The 20486-nt window shown below is 45.9% G+C and overlaps 1 protein-coding gene across 7 annotated transcripts in view; it reads right to left on the bottom strand.

Annotated features, from left to right (window-relative positions):
* Nucleotides 1–405: 405 nt before the first annotated feature.
* Nucleotides 406–20486, bottom strand: part of Srpk2 (SRSF protein kinase 2) — a 185823-nt gene continuing 165742 nt past the window's right edge. For 4 of the 7 annotated variants that reach the window (XM_051152129.1, XM_051152133.1, XM_051152134.1 and 1 more), the window contains 6 exons: nt 17002–17102; nt 16802–16909; nt 11600–11669; nt 10891–10983; nt 10445–10537; nt 406–2002 (listed from right to left, as the gene is read on the bottom strand). In XM_051152129.1, the coding sequence (XP_051008086.1) occupies nt 1818–2002; nt 10445–10537; nt 10891–10983; nt 11600–11669; nt 16802–16909; nt 17002–17102 (650 nt within the window). In that variant the 3' untranslated portion in view covers nt 406–1817. The remainder of the gene's footprint in view (nt 2003–10444; nt 10538–10890; nt 10984–11599; nt 11670–16801; nt 16910–17001; nt 17103–20486) is intronic. The other 3 variants (XM_051152130.1, XM_051152136.1, XM_051152132.1) reach the window with 2 other exon arrangements.

Below are 20486 nucleotides of genomic sequence, written 5' to 3' on the forward strand. Positions count from 1 at the left end.
ATCTACATGGAAACCCACAGCCTCATTAGAAAAACTCAGCATGCACAGTTCATAAATGAGTAGCATCTTCCACCTCACAGCAGTGTGTGACATAGAAAGGGTAACCTCTAGGAGGAGTATGGGTCTTGTCTGCTTGGAGTGAAAAGACAGGTGGTGGGATGGGAGGGATAACACCATTGCACTTACGCTGCAACACTAACTTGCAAAAAGAGAGAGAGAGGTCACCCACACTCCACGTAGTGAAGCTATACTGACACTCATTCATAAAATAGCATGTAAGGCTCGCCGTAAGCTTTAATGTACGCTATGACTCCTTGTGCACCTCCTTTACTCTACTGAGCGCAAATGTATGTTGATTCTGTCTTCAAATACAGGACAATAACCAAGGCAATGTCTGGAAAAAAACCCCAAAACACTTTAATTTTTAAGACAAGTGCAAGCACCCCAAACAAAGGATTATTGTTACAACACTTGTTAGCTTTTCACAATCTAATTATTGCAAAGGCATATGGATAAATGTTAATGGACAAAGTCAAGAAAAACGAGGCACCTTAATGAATAAAAACTTTTTTTAAAAAAAGACATTCAATCCACTGACTCCTAAAAGAGGCTGAATCCACCTCTCTATGTTACACTCTAAAGCTGTATTGCCTACTAATGGTTTGTATCCTGGATTCTACAGTTAATTTAAAGGAAATGCATAAACTAAAACTGTATGAGGTCTGGAAAGGGAAAATAATTTTCTCATTCATGGAGAGACAAAAGGCGAGTGAAACTGCTGTAGCGAGTGAAGCTGCCTATGGAACAAACATGATCACGGTTACCTTTAAGCTGTGAGGAGTGCTCTGTCCACTGCGCTGCAAACTGTGTAAGCCACACCTTGTGTTTAGACAAACACGATCATGCTTTTCCAAAAAAATTTTTTTTTTCATTCCACACACTGAATATTTCTCTTGTCCAATTTAATCTATGTCTTACAGTGCTGGTTAAGAGGCAACACTACATGGTACTGGGCCATCACATTTTAAGGGGAAATGACTTATTCTTTAAAAGTAGTTTAAAAAATATGTAAAATACAAATGGAACTTCTAGATTATAGTGTCAATTTTTGAATGAGAAGCAAGGTTTTTTGTTTTTGTTTTTTGTTTTTCCTTAAAGTACCACAGAGGCCATGGCTAGGTGCCATCCAGAACCACTTGGACTGTTATGGAATGAAAAGTTTGTGCAACTTCTTGAAGCAGTGGGAATCTGCAACATGCAATGTAGGCTAAAAAGCACTCAGGACTGAGTAGCTTTTCTGAATGTGAATCCTCATCCCCTATTTATGCAAATTAATAGTTACATACACTATAATACAGGAATGATTTCCCTTTGCCAGAAGATAAAATTGTACATTTGCTTGCTCTTTCTTGGTTCCAACTGATAATTTCTTAAGATTGTAAATTATATAATACTCAGCTAAAATATGTCTTCATAAATAGTTACAAAACCTGCCAAAACACAAAAGGGAAAGTATTTTTCGTTCAAAAAAATTGACATTTGAATGTCACACAACACAAGAAACAATGCTTAGAGACATGTTATTGTTTCCAGAAGAAAATGGCCAGTAAACTACTTAGCTGAAGACAAAGACTACCCTTCGCCAGGATCACGGTGCACAGGAAGCAAAGTGTCAAACAACAGTACCTCAAAGCAAAACAAAGGTCTGAGGGTGAAGCCAGCTCACTTGTGATCCTGTTAAAGATTGAGAGCCACTGTGTAGGTCCAATGCACTGGGAAACATTTGCTAGCTCAGAATGCTATATTTGTAGAATCTGCTAAGAATTCAACCAAGGATGTCGAAGGCATTCGCCAGCTGAGGCTCGTTTTTCTGGAACCATCTCTAGCATTGGGATCAGGAAATCTGTAAACTGTGCAGCGTCTTCTTGGGGCCAGCCATACTTTTCCACAAGTACATCAAAGAGGCTCCAGGGCTTCAGCTTGGTGATGTGCCGCAGCTCTCCTGCAGAGAAGAAGCACACCATCACAAAAGCTCCAGATGTGCACTGCTCTGGATTTGATCCAGACAAGGCTTTTCCCCCCGGCCCCAGTGAGGCAGGCAATCTACCTCTCAAAACCCTATGGAAATAACAAAGCCCCTTTCTCCCCTAAGCAAGCCTCATGGAGGATCTGATGATATAGTCTAAGCAAGTTAGGCAGATGTGAATGGGTTAAGTCTGTACAGATCAGCTTTGGGCTTCTTGGGTGCAAAACCACACACAGTATTTGTGTTCCCACCACCTGAGAGCCACTCTCACTCCACCTTGGGTGCTGCTGCAGTCTGTAGGCTTACTTAGAGAACTCTGTATGATGCACACCATTTGAGGGTTTGTGCCGCTACAGTTTACCATTTAAAGGAAAGGAAATCTGGGTCCTCAGATCAATGCTAATATAGTTTTCTCTGATGGTACAGATGCCTTTTTGAAGTGTGCTGTCCATTATGGCAGCCGCTGGTTATATGGGGCTAATAGGCACACACACAGCTACTCCACTAGGAGCACAGTCATGTTAATTTGTCTAAATTTAAATACACAGCCACAAGCAGCTAGCAGCAATCCAAAATAAACACTATTCATCTCTACACATCTGTTGTAAAATATATGACCTCAAGAACAATTTCTTATAAAACCTTAAGTTAAAAAAATGTTTAAATGGGGCTGGAGAGATGGCTCAGTGGCTAAGAGTACTGTCTGCTCTGCCAGAGGACCCAGGTTCAACTCCTAGCACACACATGTCAGCTCTCAACTGTCTGTAATTCCAAGAGTTCACACACACACACACGCGCACACACACGCAGGCAAAACACCAATGCACATAAAAATATAAATATAAATGTTTATCTGTCAGCTGTAGTATAGAAGTGTCATTACTCAAGGCTAGGAAGCCCTGACCCAGCAGGAATGTTAACAGTAGATAGCCCGAAGCCCGGAAATGTCCTCAAAGCACCAGGTCAGGTGCATTTGCACTGTGAACAAGTCCACTATTGTGTACTGAAAATGCCCACAGAGTATCTACAGCTGCCTATGCAGTGGCCTCCTTGGGCAGCCCGCAGAGTAGACCCCTGTGTATCTCCTACACATCCAGGAACTGCACCACTGACTGCCAGTTCTTTACCAGGCCTGCAGTGGCACACTATCATGTGGGTGGAGCCCATCACTCAAGCTCTGGCACCACTGATATGTCTTCTTTTTCACATGTTGTATTAGAATGTATACAGTGCTGTGACAACCTGCATCCAAGGCCTGGACTATTTCACTCACGTATGCAAACCAACTTAGAAACAGCCCCCAACACACACACACACACACTTTCAAACCCTAACAAAAAGAAGACAATATTACTAAAAATGCAAAAAGCAAGTTAGGACTCAAAACATCTCCACTCACCCTCACCCATAGCCCCTTCCTCCCTATACTGTTTGGTGACCATTCTTGGCTGTCTACAGAATTACCATGCTATACACAGGATTCCATAAAGAAACTATGGGAATGGTTCCTGAGTGAAGGAACTGAGGTAACTAAGTCTGGTAGGACAGAGCTAAGTACTGCTTTGAGACTGGAGATCTGACCTATCAGTTTAATAAGGATAGAGGCCCACAATGTTAGCAGGGGGAAAAGATCTTTGAATAGGACAGATAGTGAAAATCAGGTCCCCAGGCTAGAGAGCGGGTAGATGTGCTTGCCACTCAACAATGCAAGCCTGATGACCTGAGTTTGGTCCTGGTACTCATGTAAAGATGGAAGGAGAGAACCGACTCTACAAAGTTGTTCTCAGACCTCCAAACATGCACTATGGCACATGTATTTCATCATACATGAAATAATACAAAAATCTTAAAAATCCGAGCAATCATTGAGGATATATCTCCCAACCCCCAAAAGTCTAGTTCTAGGGACCTAGTCAAAGATGATGGAGCCTGGCTTTCCTCAGTACCCAAGGAAGGTCAATATTGAGGCGGTGGCTAAAAGCCCAAATGCCCAGGGCATATACCCTCGGTGAGGTTAATCTACGTAGGAGAGTCACACGGGACAGTGCAGTGTAACACAAGTCTCAAGGCTGCTCTACAGCGCCAAAGGTTGGCTTAGAACACCGCTGAATATGGAAAGTAGGTGTGTCCAAATGCAGCTCCTCAGGCAGCCAGCATTCCTGTTTTCAGTAGCTTCACCACACGGAGCGACAGGGACCATGACCTCATTCTAACAGTTCACACATGACACTGAAATGAGTTCTCTGGTAAAAGCATGAACTTTCCTGACATTTAATTCTTTTGTCTTGGCATTAATAAGTCAAGCACTGTCTGCCAGAGTGAAGAGCCTACTGAGCGTACCTATAGCATATTAGGCTAAGATCCTGCAATGGACACCAAGTTCATTCATTCCCTCTGTACATATAAAAACTGGTTCCAGGACTGCACCCTCACCAACAATCTAAGGATATTCAAATCTCTTAAATAAGATAGCACCACGTTTGCATCTAACCCAAGCACATTGCATATACCACACACATTACCATATATATTTGCCCCCTACCCCCCGCTGTCCCCCACCCCGTTTGAGACACGGTTCTCACTACATAGCCCAGGCTGGCCTGGAATTGGCAATCTGCTTGCTTCCACATCCTGAATGCTTGGATACTAGGTTTCCACCACTACACAGGGCAGGGCACTTACCTCTACATTGCAACTGTGAACACATACAAAAACCATAGAAACTTATATTCTACTTTGGCGGATGGGACAAAGAAAACAGTACAAAGTCTTATAAAGGTATTTCTGCTATGATGTTGACTAAATTCTTGGATATGGAACAAGTGAAACTAAAAGATGCACTGTCATGTTCTATGCAAGAGCACACAGTAGGCACAGGAGGACCTGGGAGTTGCACATTCCTAGTCTAAAACCTGAAATTCTGAGCACCAGCATGATACAAAAGAAAAATCACACACTGGGTCTCCTACGATGAGTGACGTTCAGAGACAGCTGTGCTAAAATGACCTCCAGCCTATGTGTATTTACATGTCCTTGAAATAGAAATGAGTTTCATATTTAGACTTGTGTCCAGTCCTCAAGATAGTTCATCATGTCTATGTAAATATTCCAAAATCTGAGGAAATCAGAAACACTTTCAACCCCGCGGATTTTGGACAAGGGATATCTTGCTTGTATGATGGAAATTACTTCAAAATTAGAGCAACTTCACTGCTTTGGCTACTCAGCTTTAAACTGAGTACTAGCCTCCGTAAGGCCTAAAAACAGAGCTAAAGAGACTCAGCAGTTAAGAATACTCTTTCTGGGCTGGAGAGGTGGCTCAGAGGTTAAGAGCACTGCCTATTTCTCCAAACGTCCTGAGTTCAATTCCCAGCAACCACATGGGCTCACAATCATCTATACTGAGATCTGGTGCCTTCTGGAGTGCAGGTGTACATGAAAACAGAGCACTGTATACATAATAATAAATAAATAAACCTTAAAAAAAATACTCCTTGCTCTTGTAGGAGATCCAGGCTCAGTTCTCAACCATCCGCAACTCCAATACCAGGGTATCTGATGCCCTCTTCTGATCTCCGCAGACACCAGGGACACATGTGCTGCACATAAATACATGCAGGCAGAACACTCACACACAGAAAAAGAATCTCGGAACAACAACAACAAAAGCCATCTGCAATCAGCTGCCAGGAACTGCAGCATCCCCATGTATGCCCATCCTCTATGCCTCAATGGGCCCCGTCATTCCTCTGCCAGGCAGGACTGCAGAAGCAAGGGGAGGGTGCTAGCTAGAGTGGCCATGCTAGAACCACTCTAGGCCTTTTTGTTTTCTCTGTTCTTTGTTGTTTCTGAGTCAGCCTCACACTCAAAGCTTCATCCTTCCCAGAGTCTCTAGAAAGCGCCAGGCTCTCAGGGACACTCCTTACATTCCTGAAGCACTGTTACACGCACAGTCTGTGCAGCTGTAAAACTGAAATGATATGACATCTTTTGAGTCTTTTAAAACTTGAAACCCTAAAAGTTGACAGAACAGTAGCAGCATGAAGCCGGTCAGCTCTAGCCTAGTACAGCCCTACGCCAACAGGGGTGGCTTGGCTCCTCACAGGATCAGCTCCTTTTCAGGTAATCCTGGAAGGTAAGTTTAAAACATCCTCAAATTTTGGCTCAAATATTTAAATTAAAAATATGGAGCCAGGTGGTGGTGGAGCACACCTTTAATCCCAGCACTCAGAAGGCAGAGGCAGGTGGATCCCTGTGAGTTCGAGGTCAGCCTGGTCTATGATGCAAGTCCAGGACAGCCAGGGCTACACAGAGAAACCCTGTCTCAAAAAACCAAAAAACAACAACAACAAAAAGGAATACAGCGTGGATTAGGACCACACTTTGCTTTTGAGGCCTGCCTAAGCTGTGTACAGCAAAACCTTGTGGTGGAGGTGGCAGGGTGAGACACTATTTCTCATTTCCTAAGTTCCCACATTCTGTTTTCAAGGCCTCCTTGCTAATTCACCTCAGATCCCAGCGACATCAAGATATTATATTTTTGCATTGAAACTTCTTTATTGCACTTCTGACATTCTCTATTGAATTTCATTATCTTTATAGTTTTTATCAACATCTTTCTTATGTGGATGAGCTAGCATGCTTATTTATGCATTACATGTTTGCCTGGAGCCCACAGAGGCCAGAAGAGGGTGTTGAAGGCCCTGGAACTTAAGTTATGGACAGTTGGGAGCCACCATGTGGGCGCTGGTGCTCATAACTGCTGAGCCATCCTCCCGGCCCCTTTATTATATCTGTGCGTATCTATTCTGGGTGTGTGTGTGCAAACACGTGCACCACATGAATGGAAACCAGAAGCTGTGCAAGAGAAGTTGTTCTCCTCCTACCCGCATCCTCGGGGTCACACACGTCATCTGGCTTAGTGGTAAGCTTTCCTGCTGACCAATCCTTTGGGCCCTGAATTTGATGAACTCAGATGCACATCTGTGCATCCCAGAGCACTCGGTGCTCCATGTGGGAACAAGCTTAGAAAGCGATCCCCTTTGATGCACCCATTTACGACACAATGAGCTCAGCAAGACAATGGCTCCAGATGGTCCAGGGACACAGCCCAGTAAGGCCGCTGACTTACTCACCAGCCCCAGGGAGCTGCCACTCACTTTTTGGGAACAGGACAAGGAACAGAGTTCAAACTGGTGCTCTGGTGCTTACTCCTACCAGCCACATCTTAACAATTTGGTTTCCATCTGTCTTCATTTTGAGACAGGGTTTCACTATGTAGCTCAGGTTGGTCTTCGACTTGAACCTCCCCAACTTCACTCCTATATGCCACGCCCAGAACACTCTGGTCTCTTAATGGTCTTTAGTGGGTAATGTTCACACCCAAGAAATAACCAGCAAATTAACTTTAATTTGGTAATAGCAGCAACCACATTATTTGCTCCAAAATCCAGTTCAAATTTTAACTTCTGGCCAAGGATTCAAATTAGCACTGGTTATGACTTCTAGAATTAGAAGCAAGAAAGAGGTCAGACAGCTGCATCTGATGCTTAATTTTAACACATGAGCCCCACTATCCTCCTCAGACCAGCAGTATGGGTGGAAACCTCATCATTCAGAATGACAGAGCAGAAAGCAGAGCTAGTGAAAGGCTTTATGACTGTAACTACTGCAACCACAACTCAAACAAAACAACAGCAGTTTTATATTGTGCTTTTGTCTTTATCAATTGTGGCATAGTGGCATATTACAAAAACTGAATGGGCATAAAATGTACATGGAGCATGGTAGTACACGCCTTTAATCCCAGCACTCAGGAGGCAGAGGGAGGCAGGTCTCCTTGAGTTTGAGGCCAGCCTGGCCTACATTGCCCATCACTTAAAAACACAACACAACACAACACAACAAAAAGACATATTCCCTCATTTTCATAAACATACTTTCATGACAAGCCTTCACTCCTCCTCCTACTACAGATTCCATCAACATCCAAATCTCTTCCGACTGCCACAGGCAGGACAAACAACCGACAGAGAGGGGCTGAAGCCCATGCTCCTAGCTACCTTCGGGGATTTATGGCCTCGTGACAAAGCCTCTCTGTCCAAAAGAAGGGGAAAGAGCATTCTAGTTACCACACAAACTAAATGGTTTTGGTCTCCCATTCAAAAGATGCTAAGTACACAGCAGGGTGGTACAAGCCTGTAATTCCAGCATCTAGGAGACGGAGGCTGGAGGATCAAGAGTTAAAAGCCAGAGACGAGATGTCTCACTGCTTATGAGCTTATGTTGCTCTTGCAAAGGACCCAGGTTCAATTCCCAGCATACACATGTAGCTCACAACCACCCATAACTCCAATCCCAGGGGATCTGGTAGCCTCTTCTGACTTCCATGGGTACCAGGGACACATAGTGCACATACATACATGTAAACACTGCATAAAATGCACATAAAGTAAATAAACAGAGAAACCATGTTTTAAACATCTGGGACAGAGAGAGAGAGAGAGAGACAGAGACAGAGACAGAGACAGAGACAGAGAGAGAGGGGGGACATAGACAAAGAGAGACAGAAAGAGACAGAGACAGAGACAGACAGACAGACAGAGAGACAGACAGACAGAGGGAGAGTATGTAAGAGTGCACACTAGCTTTCTCTTTGCAAATCACCTTCAAACAAGCTGCTTAAAAAGAACCAAGCACTTAAGCCCTAAAGCATGAGTGCTGATGACGGCCGTAAGACACACACCCACAAATGTCTTGGGAGGAAAAGCCCTCGAGCATGCCCATGTGAACATGCCATGGTCAAAGGGCCACAGGACAACTCCATCGCCCTGAGACCATCCATCTGAGCACCTGATCTGCCAGCGGTCCTTCAAGGCAGGCTCTTCCAAATAGGGAAAAAGAGGTGCCACTGCTGCTCTCGGGTCTGGGATGACATTCAATAGAAAGCAAATTAATGGCTTATAGCTCCAGGTCAGCTGCAAAACACCAGGAACCTAGGCGCTCAGCTGGGCATGGTGAGCCATGTCTGTGGTCCCATCATGCTGAAGCTGAAGGATCAGGAGATTAAGACCCCACCTCAAGAAGAAAGAAGGGGCCGGAGAGCCGGCTAAGAGCACTGTTTGCTCTTCCAGAGGATCCAGGTTCAGTCCTCACTATCCACATGGTAGCTCAAAACCACCTGTGATGCCAATCTCAGGGTATCCAATGCCCTCTTCTATAGGCACTATGCACACACATGCTCAGATTACAGGCAAAACACTCACACACATAAAAACCAAAACGGGGGCAAGGTAGGGGGCGGACAGAGACAAAGACAGAGAGACAGGCCAGTGAGACAGCATGGCTTATGACGTAAAATGGGTTGTCATAAAGCCTAATGACATGAATTTGGTTCCTAGGAATCATATGGTAAAAAGAGAGAAGCAGCTCCTACAAAGGTGTCCTCTGGTGTCCACATATATACCACGATACCTATGGCCTCCCCATTAAGCAAATAAATATTTAAAAGGAAAGATGAGGCGAGGAAGAAAGGAATGGGAGTTAAAACCTGGACTGGACTCTGTCCTATGCGAGCCATGTGTGGAGGGGCCAAAGGACACCCAAAGGTGTTGCTCTGCAGGAGCTGGTCACCTTCTTTTAAGTCCAGTTTCTCCTACTGGGGGGCCTGGAGCTCGGCATGGCTAGGATAGCTGACTAGAGAGGCCCAGGGTTCCAGGATTACGAATGCACATACCAACGCACCTGGTCCCTCCATTTACAAATGCACATATGCACCCCCATGAAAATGTGTACACTTACACACACACACACACACACACACACACACACACACACACCTGTCTGCATAACCCAACAGCACAGAAAAGGTATCTGGTTATGTCCACAGGATTTTACACAACACCAAATAGCTCAGACACACCCAAGAAAATTCCCATGGCCATCGACGAAGCAGTGTCTAGGCTGTCTTTGTTAACAACAAAAATAGGAAGAAAAGTCTAGCTTTGCTTTGTTTGTTTGTAATCTAGGCTGGCCTTGGACTCCAACCAGCCTCATGAGTACTAGGATTACTGGGATGAGCCACCGGGCCCAGCTGAATCTAGTTTTTTTCCCCAAAACTCACTTGTAGGCTGTTCTACAAATACCTGACTAGACAGATTGGTGCTTGGGCTGGGCTGAGAGGTAGTGGTTGGAGAAAGGATTGTTGGGAGCCTGTTTTCTGTTTTGTTTTGTTTTGCTTTTACGGAAGTCTCACTCCACAGATATGAGATAGTTGCAGGTTATTTCGTGAGTACCTTCTTCAGCAGGATCCCCCAGCTGAAAAGTCTTCATCTTTTTCCGCTGCTCAAATATAAATGCACAATTTCTCCTTCTGGGAGAGGACTATGCTGAAAATTAGTGTTGCATAAATACCGTTACCTTTTCTGGTGAAAAACTCCTTGGAATATTTCCCCAACATAGCGTATTTTCGAGGGACTTTCCCCAGCAGTTCAATGATCAATGCTATGTGATCTGCATTGGGAAACATTGCCAGCAAAACAGAAACACACGACAGTTTAATCAGTACACTGCATGCAGACGCTATTACTGCCCGCACAGACAGAAACGGAGCATGACCTGAACGACCAAAAACAGCCTTTGTCCAGCTGGTTCACAACTCAGAGCTAAAGGGTACCGGCTGTCCCGGGTACCAGGAAGGGGCCGCTGTACAGGGAGAGCACAGCACAGGCCAGATTCAGTCTTCTGTCGGCATCTACACCAGCACATGCACTCTGTCCGGCTGCTTTGGTCGCCATCAACGCTGCTGCAGCAGCTATTCCGTTTCTGTCTGCATCGTGGCGCTTTTCAAAGAGAAGAGGTACTACCTCTGCGATTGAAGAATTCCCGAGAATATTTTCCAGATAGAGCAAAGTGCCTTGGGATACTGCCTAGCAGCTCTATGATGTGGGCTATGTGGTCTATGAGAGAGAGAGAGAGAGAAAAAAAAAAAAAAAAAGGATATGGGAATGGGGGAGGGCAAAGGGAAGGATGGGATAAAAGAAAAGGGGAAACGCGAAATTAGTAAAAAATCAGAAATAGCTTCAAATCAATAATGTCTGCAGCACATCCATGCAGGGGTTGGTGGGACTGGCAGGCCTCAGACACCAACTGGAGGACCAGCGGTGCCTGCGCCAGCTCACCCCAGGCCGCCCCAGCATTGTAAGCAAGAAAGCAAGAAAGAGATGGGCAGGTTTATACAAGGAATTCAAGCCTGAATTCCCTGGTTTTCAACTAAGCTCCCGAACAGGACAGCAAAATGGGCAGCAGAGCTGTGGGCAAAAAAGCCACAGAGGGACCCTGGACTCAGGAGTCAGTCCTCACCCAGCTGCCGGGCTCCTGCAGCCAGGAGGCCAGGAAAGCTGCGAAACCTCGGTGCTGCCCATTCACTAGCACTGAGGGGGCCCCAATGAAAAAGCATCAGGATTTGTTGTTTGAAAACCAAAACATGGCTCTGTTTCAGTAAATAACACAGCACTCTAGAGGTTCAGGAGGAGCACAGCCACATTAAGGCACTCAGAGGGCAGCAACACTCACCTTCATCTCTGGAATAGTCTTCCCCAGAATGTGGCTCAAACAGATAGTCTCCTGTTGCCAGCTCAAATGCCTAGGACACAGGAGATGACATGCTGAGCACTTCAGAGCCGGCTCAAGCCAGCAGCCCTGTCTACAGAGGAAGCCTGTATTTGCAGAGGACCATAAGCAGAGCAAAAACATCCTAGCTCAACCTCTAGTCTCCTTTTCTTCTCGACAAGTTCACAGAAGCTGCAGGGGTGTTTTACCCATCTTCTAACGGGAGAGGGAACGGCAGGAAGTAGAACAAAGCTGGCAGGAGTCACAGCAGCTCTGGTCACTGCACAGCGAAGCTTCCACACCGAGCACAACAAGGCTAAGTTAGGGCTCAGCCTGTGAGTGGGTGAGTTCAAGGCCTGTGAAAGAAGCTGCTGCTGTGCTTCTGCCCACGCACTTGGGGGAGAGAACTAGTTCAGCATCTTGTCATCTTGTTCATCTCTGACTTAAGCAGAGGAACACCTAAAGCCAAGAAGCCCTTCCCTTCCAACAGGTGCAGCCAGTCACCCCACAGGCCTTCCTCAGATGGCAGGGAACACCATTCCTCATGCTGCCACGACTCCCCCTCAGTACGTCAGCGCAGAGAGAAGCCCACTCATTTTTACTGCCTTTGCTCAGAACCAGGAGTCCAGTTTTGCAAGATACACAAAGACAGCAACTGCGGCTGCGCTGATGATTAATTTGTGTTTTAAAGGTTAGCTCCCATTTCTAGCTTCTCCATTCGATGCTACCATGGTAAAAGGTCTCTAACTAACATGGCAGCCTCACACCATGACAGCAGAACTACGCTCAGCGCCTCTGTGACGAGGAAGCAGACCTGGCTCTGACAGACAGCACTGTTATCTCAGCAGAAGGCAGCCTGACAGCCGGCAACCCGGCGCTGCAGCTGCAACAAGGAGACCAGCCCAGAGCCCAGAAGCCCTTGGCTGGTACCCTCACTTAGCCACCCAGTTAACAATTAACAATCACGGCAGCTGATAAAGGAAAGGAAAATCTAGCCCCAATTCCAAGCAGATGAGAGTGTTTCGTGCCTGTCAAACGTTTCAATAACCTGCAAGCCAGGAGACAAATTTGGAAGCCCTGACAGGATCAAAGAGAACTTAGAAGCCCCTGGGATTCTGTTCCAAGAGGAGCCGTCGCTGTGCCCTAACACCACTTTACTCTTGTGCCCCTCTGTTCAGTAAGGCTACTTCCCACTGTTCAACACTGACGTTAGCAGAGACATGTTTTTAAAAGGTGTTTGTTTTGAACAGCACTCAGGTTTCAATCTAGTGCTTAAAGACGGCTATCAATGAAATGATCTTTAAAAAGAGGAGGAGGGGGAGAGTAGGGCTGGAAAGATGGCAAAGGCGTCAAGAGCACTGGTTGCTCTTCCAGAGGACCAGGGTTCAGTTCCCAGCACCTACATGACAGGCTCACTACCATTTGTAACTCAAATTTCAGAGGATTTTGGTAGCCTTTTCTGGCCTTCATGGAATCTACCTACATGTGGTATGCTGATATACATGCAGGCAAAGCACTCGAACACAAAATTTTTTTTTTAAATTATAAATGTTCTTTTAAAAAAAAAAAGAGGAGGAGGAAAACAAAAAATTGAGAATTAATAAAGGAGGGAGAGTGGCTCTCTACAAAGTGACTGATTTCTTGACTATGGCATACAATAGGGCATTACGATAAAAACACTGGTCTGTGGGGGTTCAGGGGGTGTCACAAATGTTTTAATGCTAGCAGCTGTGGAAATAGGAAATAGCATTGCCTCTACTTAATAAGCTGTCCCCTAAGGCAAGCTCTACTATTAATGTTCAATATTTGGCAACTCTGGAGTCTTTCTTCTGTTCCTGTCTAGTCCCTTTGGAGGGCGTTCCCCTGCCTCAGGGTCTGTTCTCGGCCCTGTGGAGAGCAGTGCCTCTTTCTCTGCCCTGACTAAATAAGGCCACAATGCGCCCAGTGTTGAGGAAACCCTAATAAAGCTTGTCGGAATTTTGTTTTAGTGTTTTATTCCAATCACGATCAGGACACACTGTGGTCTAAGAGCTCACCCATCTGCACAAGGACACCTGTGTCCAAAGAGGCAACTTCTCAGCACACAGACCTCATGTGAATATGCACTACACATTTACACCGAGAAGAGATCCACAGCCACCAACGGCAAATCCCGCTGTCCTCCCTCACTTGGTTGCACTTCTCCAACAGCAGCTGGGGTCCTATCACCACCAGACACTCTTGTTTCCAGGGCAGACTCTGTGAGAGTTATAGCATTTGTAACACGGGAAGGGCTATGAGCTCTGCAGTAACAATCCATGGCCTTTTCAATGCTGGACATTATGAGGGCAAGTTCAAACTTCAGGGGGGAAAAGGTGGGCAAACACTTATTCGTCTCTGCCTTATTCTCAAGGTAAAGCAAGTGACCTCAGTTACAACCTTGCAGGCATGGAACAAAAGCTGGCTCCCTTGAAAAACACCTATCTCATAGCCACTTCCTGACAGAAACCGTGGTAGCACTGGAATCACCAGAAGCAGTCCTGGGAAGGGGAGGCAAAGGAGACAGAGCCAACATGTGTCTCGTGATGTATTCAACCGTCAACAGTACACTGAGAGCATGGAAAGAGGGCAGAGGACAGGGAGGCAAGACAGACAAGCTGGTGCAGGAGTGTGCCGGCAGTGCCACCATGATCCACACACCTGTGATGTCCTAGTTTTCTGCTTCATGTTACTAAAATTAAAAGCTTAAGATGTCAGGGTTCAAATGGTTCTCAGAGCCTGGTCCATAGCAGCCCTGGCACATGGCCTTTGGTACTGCTGGGAACAGATGGAAATTGGCCTCGCCACCCTGAAGTGGGACACACACACCCACACCCACACTCTCTCCCCGGCCCCCCTCCTCCTTTCCTTCTGACCTGGCCTCCGCCTCCTGTGGTTTTGGCTTTCACTTCCCTCTACCTTCAGACTGCAAAGCAAAAAGACTGACCCTACAGCATCCTTCAAATTCAAAGTAACTATCATACAGACTCTGGCTTCTTTCAGCCACTAGAGCTGGATTTTTGGTTCTCATTGAAAAGCAAAAGTTTTTCATAATTGAAAAATTATTTTCTACAATCACCAGGACGAGAGTGTGAGAAGGCAGGCATTTCACATCCAGCCACATCAACCATCTCGGGTGATGAGTGAGAGAGAAGCAGCATCTCACTTTCTCATGTCACCCAGCAACACCTGCCAAGCACAACGCTTTTACATTGGACTGGAGAGATGGCTTGGCAGGTAAGAGTAGCTGCTGCTCCTGCAGAAGATCAGGGTTAGCTCCTAGTATAAACATGGCAGCTCAGTGGGATCGCCAGTCCCAGGGGATGAGACACCCCTTTTGATCTCCACAGACACCAGGCATGTACAATGATACACAGACATACATGCAGGCAAGACACCCATAAACATACTATAATTTTTTAAATGGTTAAAATGCTTACATGCTAACATTAGCACTACTGGACACAAAATGCAGAAGATTCAAACTCATTGTTAGTTAAGTTTTAAACAATGGGTAACCATCATATTTATTCTGCTCCTCCCTCCCTCCTTCCCACTCTCCAAAGAGTACTGACTAGGCCTTGCACAGGAGCCCTTTCATTTAGATATCCAAAGAAAGTTTCTATAAAAGCTAATAAAAGACTTAAGGCTGCAATTCAGTTGAAGAGACCCTATCTCGTGGGTATAGAACTCTGGGCTCCATCCCTAGAAACCACAGTGAAACCAAGTAATACCAAGAAGGGAAAGCTACTGCAGACACAAAGGACAGCAAAGAGCCCACTGAGAAGACTGTGCCAAGGGGCTGGGTTACAGTGAGGGACTGCTCATGCTTAGCACTCTAGAGCAAATGACAAACAGAAGCTCAGAAGCCTAGTGTGGTGGCTACGCCTGTAATTTCAGCTCTCAGAACACCGAGCTTGGAGACTAGCTTGGTTACACTTCAAAAATGAAACAAATAAAAAAATGTTGGGCTAAAAGATGGTTCTGCTGGTAAAGTGCTTGCCATGGCAGCCCCTGAGTTTGACCTCCAGAACTCATATAAGAAGGCTGGGTATGGCAGCACATGCTTACAAAAGCAGCACTGAAGAGGCAGAGACAAACAAGCCCTGGGGCTTGCTCGACAGCCAGCCTAACCTAACGAGGAGCTGAGAGGGGTACTTGTCCTCCACACCCATGTACATGTATGTGTACATGTATCTGCACACACATGTGCACCAGTACATTATGACGTGTTTTGAGCCTGGGTTTAGTTTAGAAAAACCTAAACCTAGAATTCCCAAATAAAAGGGATGTTCCTGCTGCCCACTCCCCTAACAGGAAGGCATCACTTAGGTTCCTACAGAAAGACACACAAACCAAGGACGTCTGCCTTCAGTGCTGTTTCAGAAAATGAGCCGGAACACTGCATTTGATTTGCACAGAAGCAACTGTGTACTGGCAAGTGGAGAAACAACTTCTTGGTAGGAAGGAGAATGTTGGGGCGCACTGTGTAAAAGTGTGTCTCTGATTGGTTTTAATAAAGAACTGACGGCCAGTAGCTGGGCAGGAAGGTGAAAATGGAACTTCGGGGCTGAGAAAGGAGCTCTGGGAGAAGATTCAGATGCAGGAGATTGACCAGTGGGACACTGAGATGAACGGATGTGAACAGGAGCAGAGAGGTAAAGAACTAGCCACATGGAGGTCATGGGCTACAACAGTAGCGTTAAGTCAGATGAGCTGGCTGAGAGTCTGCCCGGCTACAACACCTAAGCTTAAGGTATCAATAAGCCTTGCTGTTTCTATTTATACTTCTGGCAGGTCCGAGATAGTCTGGCTATACGGGAAGAGAGAGCCACCTGCCAGTGATGCAGCTGGGAAGCAAATGCCTTTACTCCATACTGTGACAAGGGGCCTGAAACACCTACAGGCTTACAGAGACTAAAGCTATTCCTCGAACGACTCTGATTCTTGGGGCAATGGTCTACACAGAGCCCGAAGAGACTATGTCTCACAAGACCTGAGGAGAAGTCTTCTAATGCTTAAAACACGCAGGCACAACCCCCATCTCCTCGCCCATTTACAGCAGAGGATCTCTAGCACGACTCCACCATCAAGGGCATTAGAAAGAAGCCAGTTTCTGGAGAAGCCACCGGCAGAGGTTGTTCTTACCATGCATGCTGTGCTCCAAATGTCGGCAGGGGTACTGTAGCCTGCTCCTATCAGAACCTCTATGGACCTATACTGCCGTGTCTGGATATCCTCTGTGAAATGTTTATGCTGGAAAGGAATACATGTGATAAATATTAGGGGGAAAAAAGCATATTCTTACACAAAATCACAATTAAAATGGAGAAAGAAACACCACTTACCACCCAACAAGCATTTCCCAAGTCAGCAATTTTTACTCTGATTTTATCTGCATTCCGTGGATCCAGAGGGTTCACCAACAGGTCAGCTGCCCGGGTTTTTGCTGCCATGAGCAAATAGGAAGACAGTTAGCAATGGGGACAGGAGGTTTGCATATGTGAGCACAATGCTCTTCCTCCCCCCCACCCCCCAGGAGAATGATAAGATAGGCCTAGAATCCTGCAGGTTGAATCATTCCATCCTGGGCTGTATCACACTCACTGGTGAAACACTAAAGCCACACAAAGACAAGAACACAGGTAACCCACCACTTCTCAGCAGTGTGCAGTGGCCCTGACGCCATGTGAGTGTGGGTACACACCTCAGCACTTGCAGCATACCCTATTGTAGCCTCCCCAGATGCGCACTCAAAGACATCAGGGTGAGATGACAACTGGTTAGCACATACATTATAAGCAGGGGCTAATCTTTTACGGCTGAGTTTTGAACACGGCAGATGTGAAGTCAGTGTTCTCCCAAGCTGAAGTGGATCATAAAGACAGGCTCTAAGGCTACTCACCAGCTCAGATGATGATATTTTAGGATGACCTGAGGGATGGCTACAGGAGGCCCAGCCCAGAGCTTTAAGCTTCTGAGAAGTTTTCAGCTAAGCCCTAACTATGCTGTAAGTAGTCAGTTATGGCAAATCAGCATGTTCACCTTCATACTTAATCTGAGCCCTTACATGCTTACATTTTTCGTCATATTGAATGGGATTTACAGACTAAACCAAAAAGCCAGCTCAATGCAGAACATCAGTGGCCTAGTTGGGAATCTTTTCATTCACACCAAGGTGCTGCTTATGGGCACTAAGCCTCTTTCAGGTATACTCAAGTGAGGAGCTATAGTGCTGGAGGGGGTGGAATGTTGGTACATCCCATGTGGGAAGCAAGGCCAGACTTGCTAACAGCAGCACAGACTGTAGGAGGCCCAATAGGACCTGGACCATCTGAGGAATCCAGGGGAAGGTTCCAGAGTCTCAACTCTGGCCAGTCAGTGTTTGAACTCTCACAGCTTTCCATCAGCTTAAGAATCAGCTTGGGCGAGACCAACACAGAGGCTCTCCTCTTGCCACTTGCCTTATGCCCATGTCCCTGTATTAAGGACGGTCACTCACAAAAGGTCCTATCAAAGACCTGGTAGGAGCTAAGGAAAAGAAACACAGGGCCTCGGAAAATGACGGTAACAAGAGCAGCAGAACATCTAAAAGAGAAGGCAATGCAGAAGGGAATGAGAGCAGCGCTCCAGGATATGACCACAGCACACTGACCAACAGATGTGCGACTAGACAAGCCACACCCCACACCACCACCTCCCACTGCCACTGTCAAGGACAGTTTGCCAAACTGGATCCAAATCTCAGTTCAACACCAATGACTTGTGAGCCTAGCAAATGACGAACTCTTTGATACTGTTTTCAGAGAAGAATGAAGAGGAACAACCCCGCCCTAAAGGAACACCACACCCACCCACACTCAAGAAAGCAGTATCTGGCTGGATGGCCAAGACTTGACTTTGCTTGAGGGTAGGTCAATGAGGGAGCAGGCACCTGAAGAAGCTCTACAGACATGCTGTGCCAGACTCCGGGGTAGGCAGCTGGGCTGGTAGGTCTCAAGGACACCAGGGAAGGAGTTAACTTACAGTCTACTACTTTCTCCTTTTGCCTGTTTTTAAAGACACTGCCAAAAGCCATGTGAGTCAAGTCCACCAGAGGAAAGCTACCTTTGAGATAACTACCTCAGGCTTACGCATGTTTGCACCTCACATCCTTGCTGACCTTCCCTAAACTAAATATAATGTGCTATTATCCTCCAGGTCCAGATTTGTGCATAACTATCCAGTTAGCAGTCTGTCCTACTCAATCACAGGCAATTGATTTCAATAATTTAATTGTATAAGCTCAGCCAGGCGTGATGGCTCACACCTTTAATCATAGCACTCGGGAGGCAGAGGCAGGAAGGATCGCTATGAGTTCAAGGCCAGCATGGTCCACAAAGCGAGTCCAGGATAGCCAAGGCTATCCTGTCTTGAAAAACAAAAACAACAACAACAAAAAATACCCCCCCTCAAAAGAACAATTTTCCTTGTGTCTCTGACTTCCTTTCTCAAAGTGTGCCAGTGTCTGGGAAAGGGTAGCAACGTGACTGCGATACCCCAAAAGACCTACCTGACCACGAACACACTCACACCTGATGCAAAATGATGAAAAATCATTCTAAGTGTGCCTGGAATCAGACTGCCTTCTTAGGTTAAGTCACACCCTGGTGACCTGTCAGAGCAACCAAGGACCTGCTGGCACTCTCTCCTCTCTCAAATGAAGAGCTTGTACCTTTTCTCTGCCTCCACTAAAGCATGAATAAAAGTGACATGTTTTATTTTAGGAAGCACTGGGACGTTAAACCACTTTCTCAAAAACTGATCCCTTATGTCTGGCAAGATGGTAGGTGACAATATCATGTATTATGAGACACCTGACAGTGCTTCGTGCTATGCATCGTGTGTTTAAAACATCCTAAAGCAAAGGCACTCTCTCTATCTAGACAAGGCCCAGGAAGGGGGCAGAACTGGACTACTAACGGCACTACCTGATCCATTCCTTTGGCAAACACTAAGCTCCATTTATATGCCATTATGGTGCCAGACACAGTAAAAAGATACACACAAATTAGAAAACTCGTGTCACACACTGGTTGAAAAAACAGGCAATAGCTGGGTGGTGGTGGTGCACACCCTCAACCCAAGCACTCCGAAGACGCAGGTGGATCTCCGAGTTCTAGAACAGTTGGGACCACACTGAGAAACCCTATCTTGAAAAGCGAAAAAGAGAGAAAGAGAGCGGAAAGGGGAGGGGGCAGGGAAAAGAAAGAAAGAAAGAAAGAAAGAAAGAAAGAAAGAAAGAAAGAAAGAAAGAAAAGGCAACACAAGAAATTCATATAACATGTCGGAAAACTAGATATGCCACAAAGAAAAACAAATCTAGGAATAGATATGGCTGTGAACCTGATATTGAACATCTTCTTTTCCCCTTTCACATTTATTTCTGTACTGTGGAGGGAGCACAGCACTTGTAGGGAGGTCACACAAATAACTGCGTGTTCTGGGGAATCGGAGGCAAGAGCCTTTACCTACTGAGCCATCTTGCCAGCCCCAAGAAACCTTCTCTGGAAGGGTGGCATTCAAGGAAAGTATGTTGAGACATTCTAAGAGGGAAGCTGGGCACTGCAAAGACCCTTATCCACAGTCAAGCACTCAATCTATAAACCTAAAAACACTGCCTTGAGTAGTTCGGGGCATCAGCATGCTGTTCCTGATGGAGGGATGGATGCCTCTGCTACCATGTTGGGAGAAAGAGAGGCTCGTATATCATTCCAGAACAGTGGGAAGGAGGGTGATGTATTTTTTTAATTTTAATTTTATTAATTTATTCAGATTACAACTCAATTGTTAT

This window comes from Acomys russatus, chromosome 10, assembly GCF_903995435.1.
Source record: "Acomys russatus chromosome 10, mAcoRus1.1, whole genome shotgun sequence".
Taxonomy (NCBI): domain Eukaryota; kingdom Metazoa; phylum Chordata; class Mammalia; order Rodentia; family Muridae; genus Acomys; species Acomys russatus.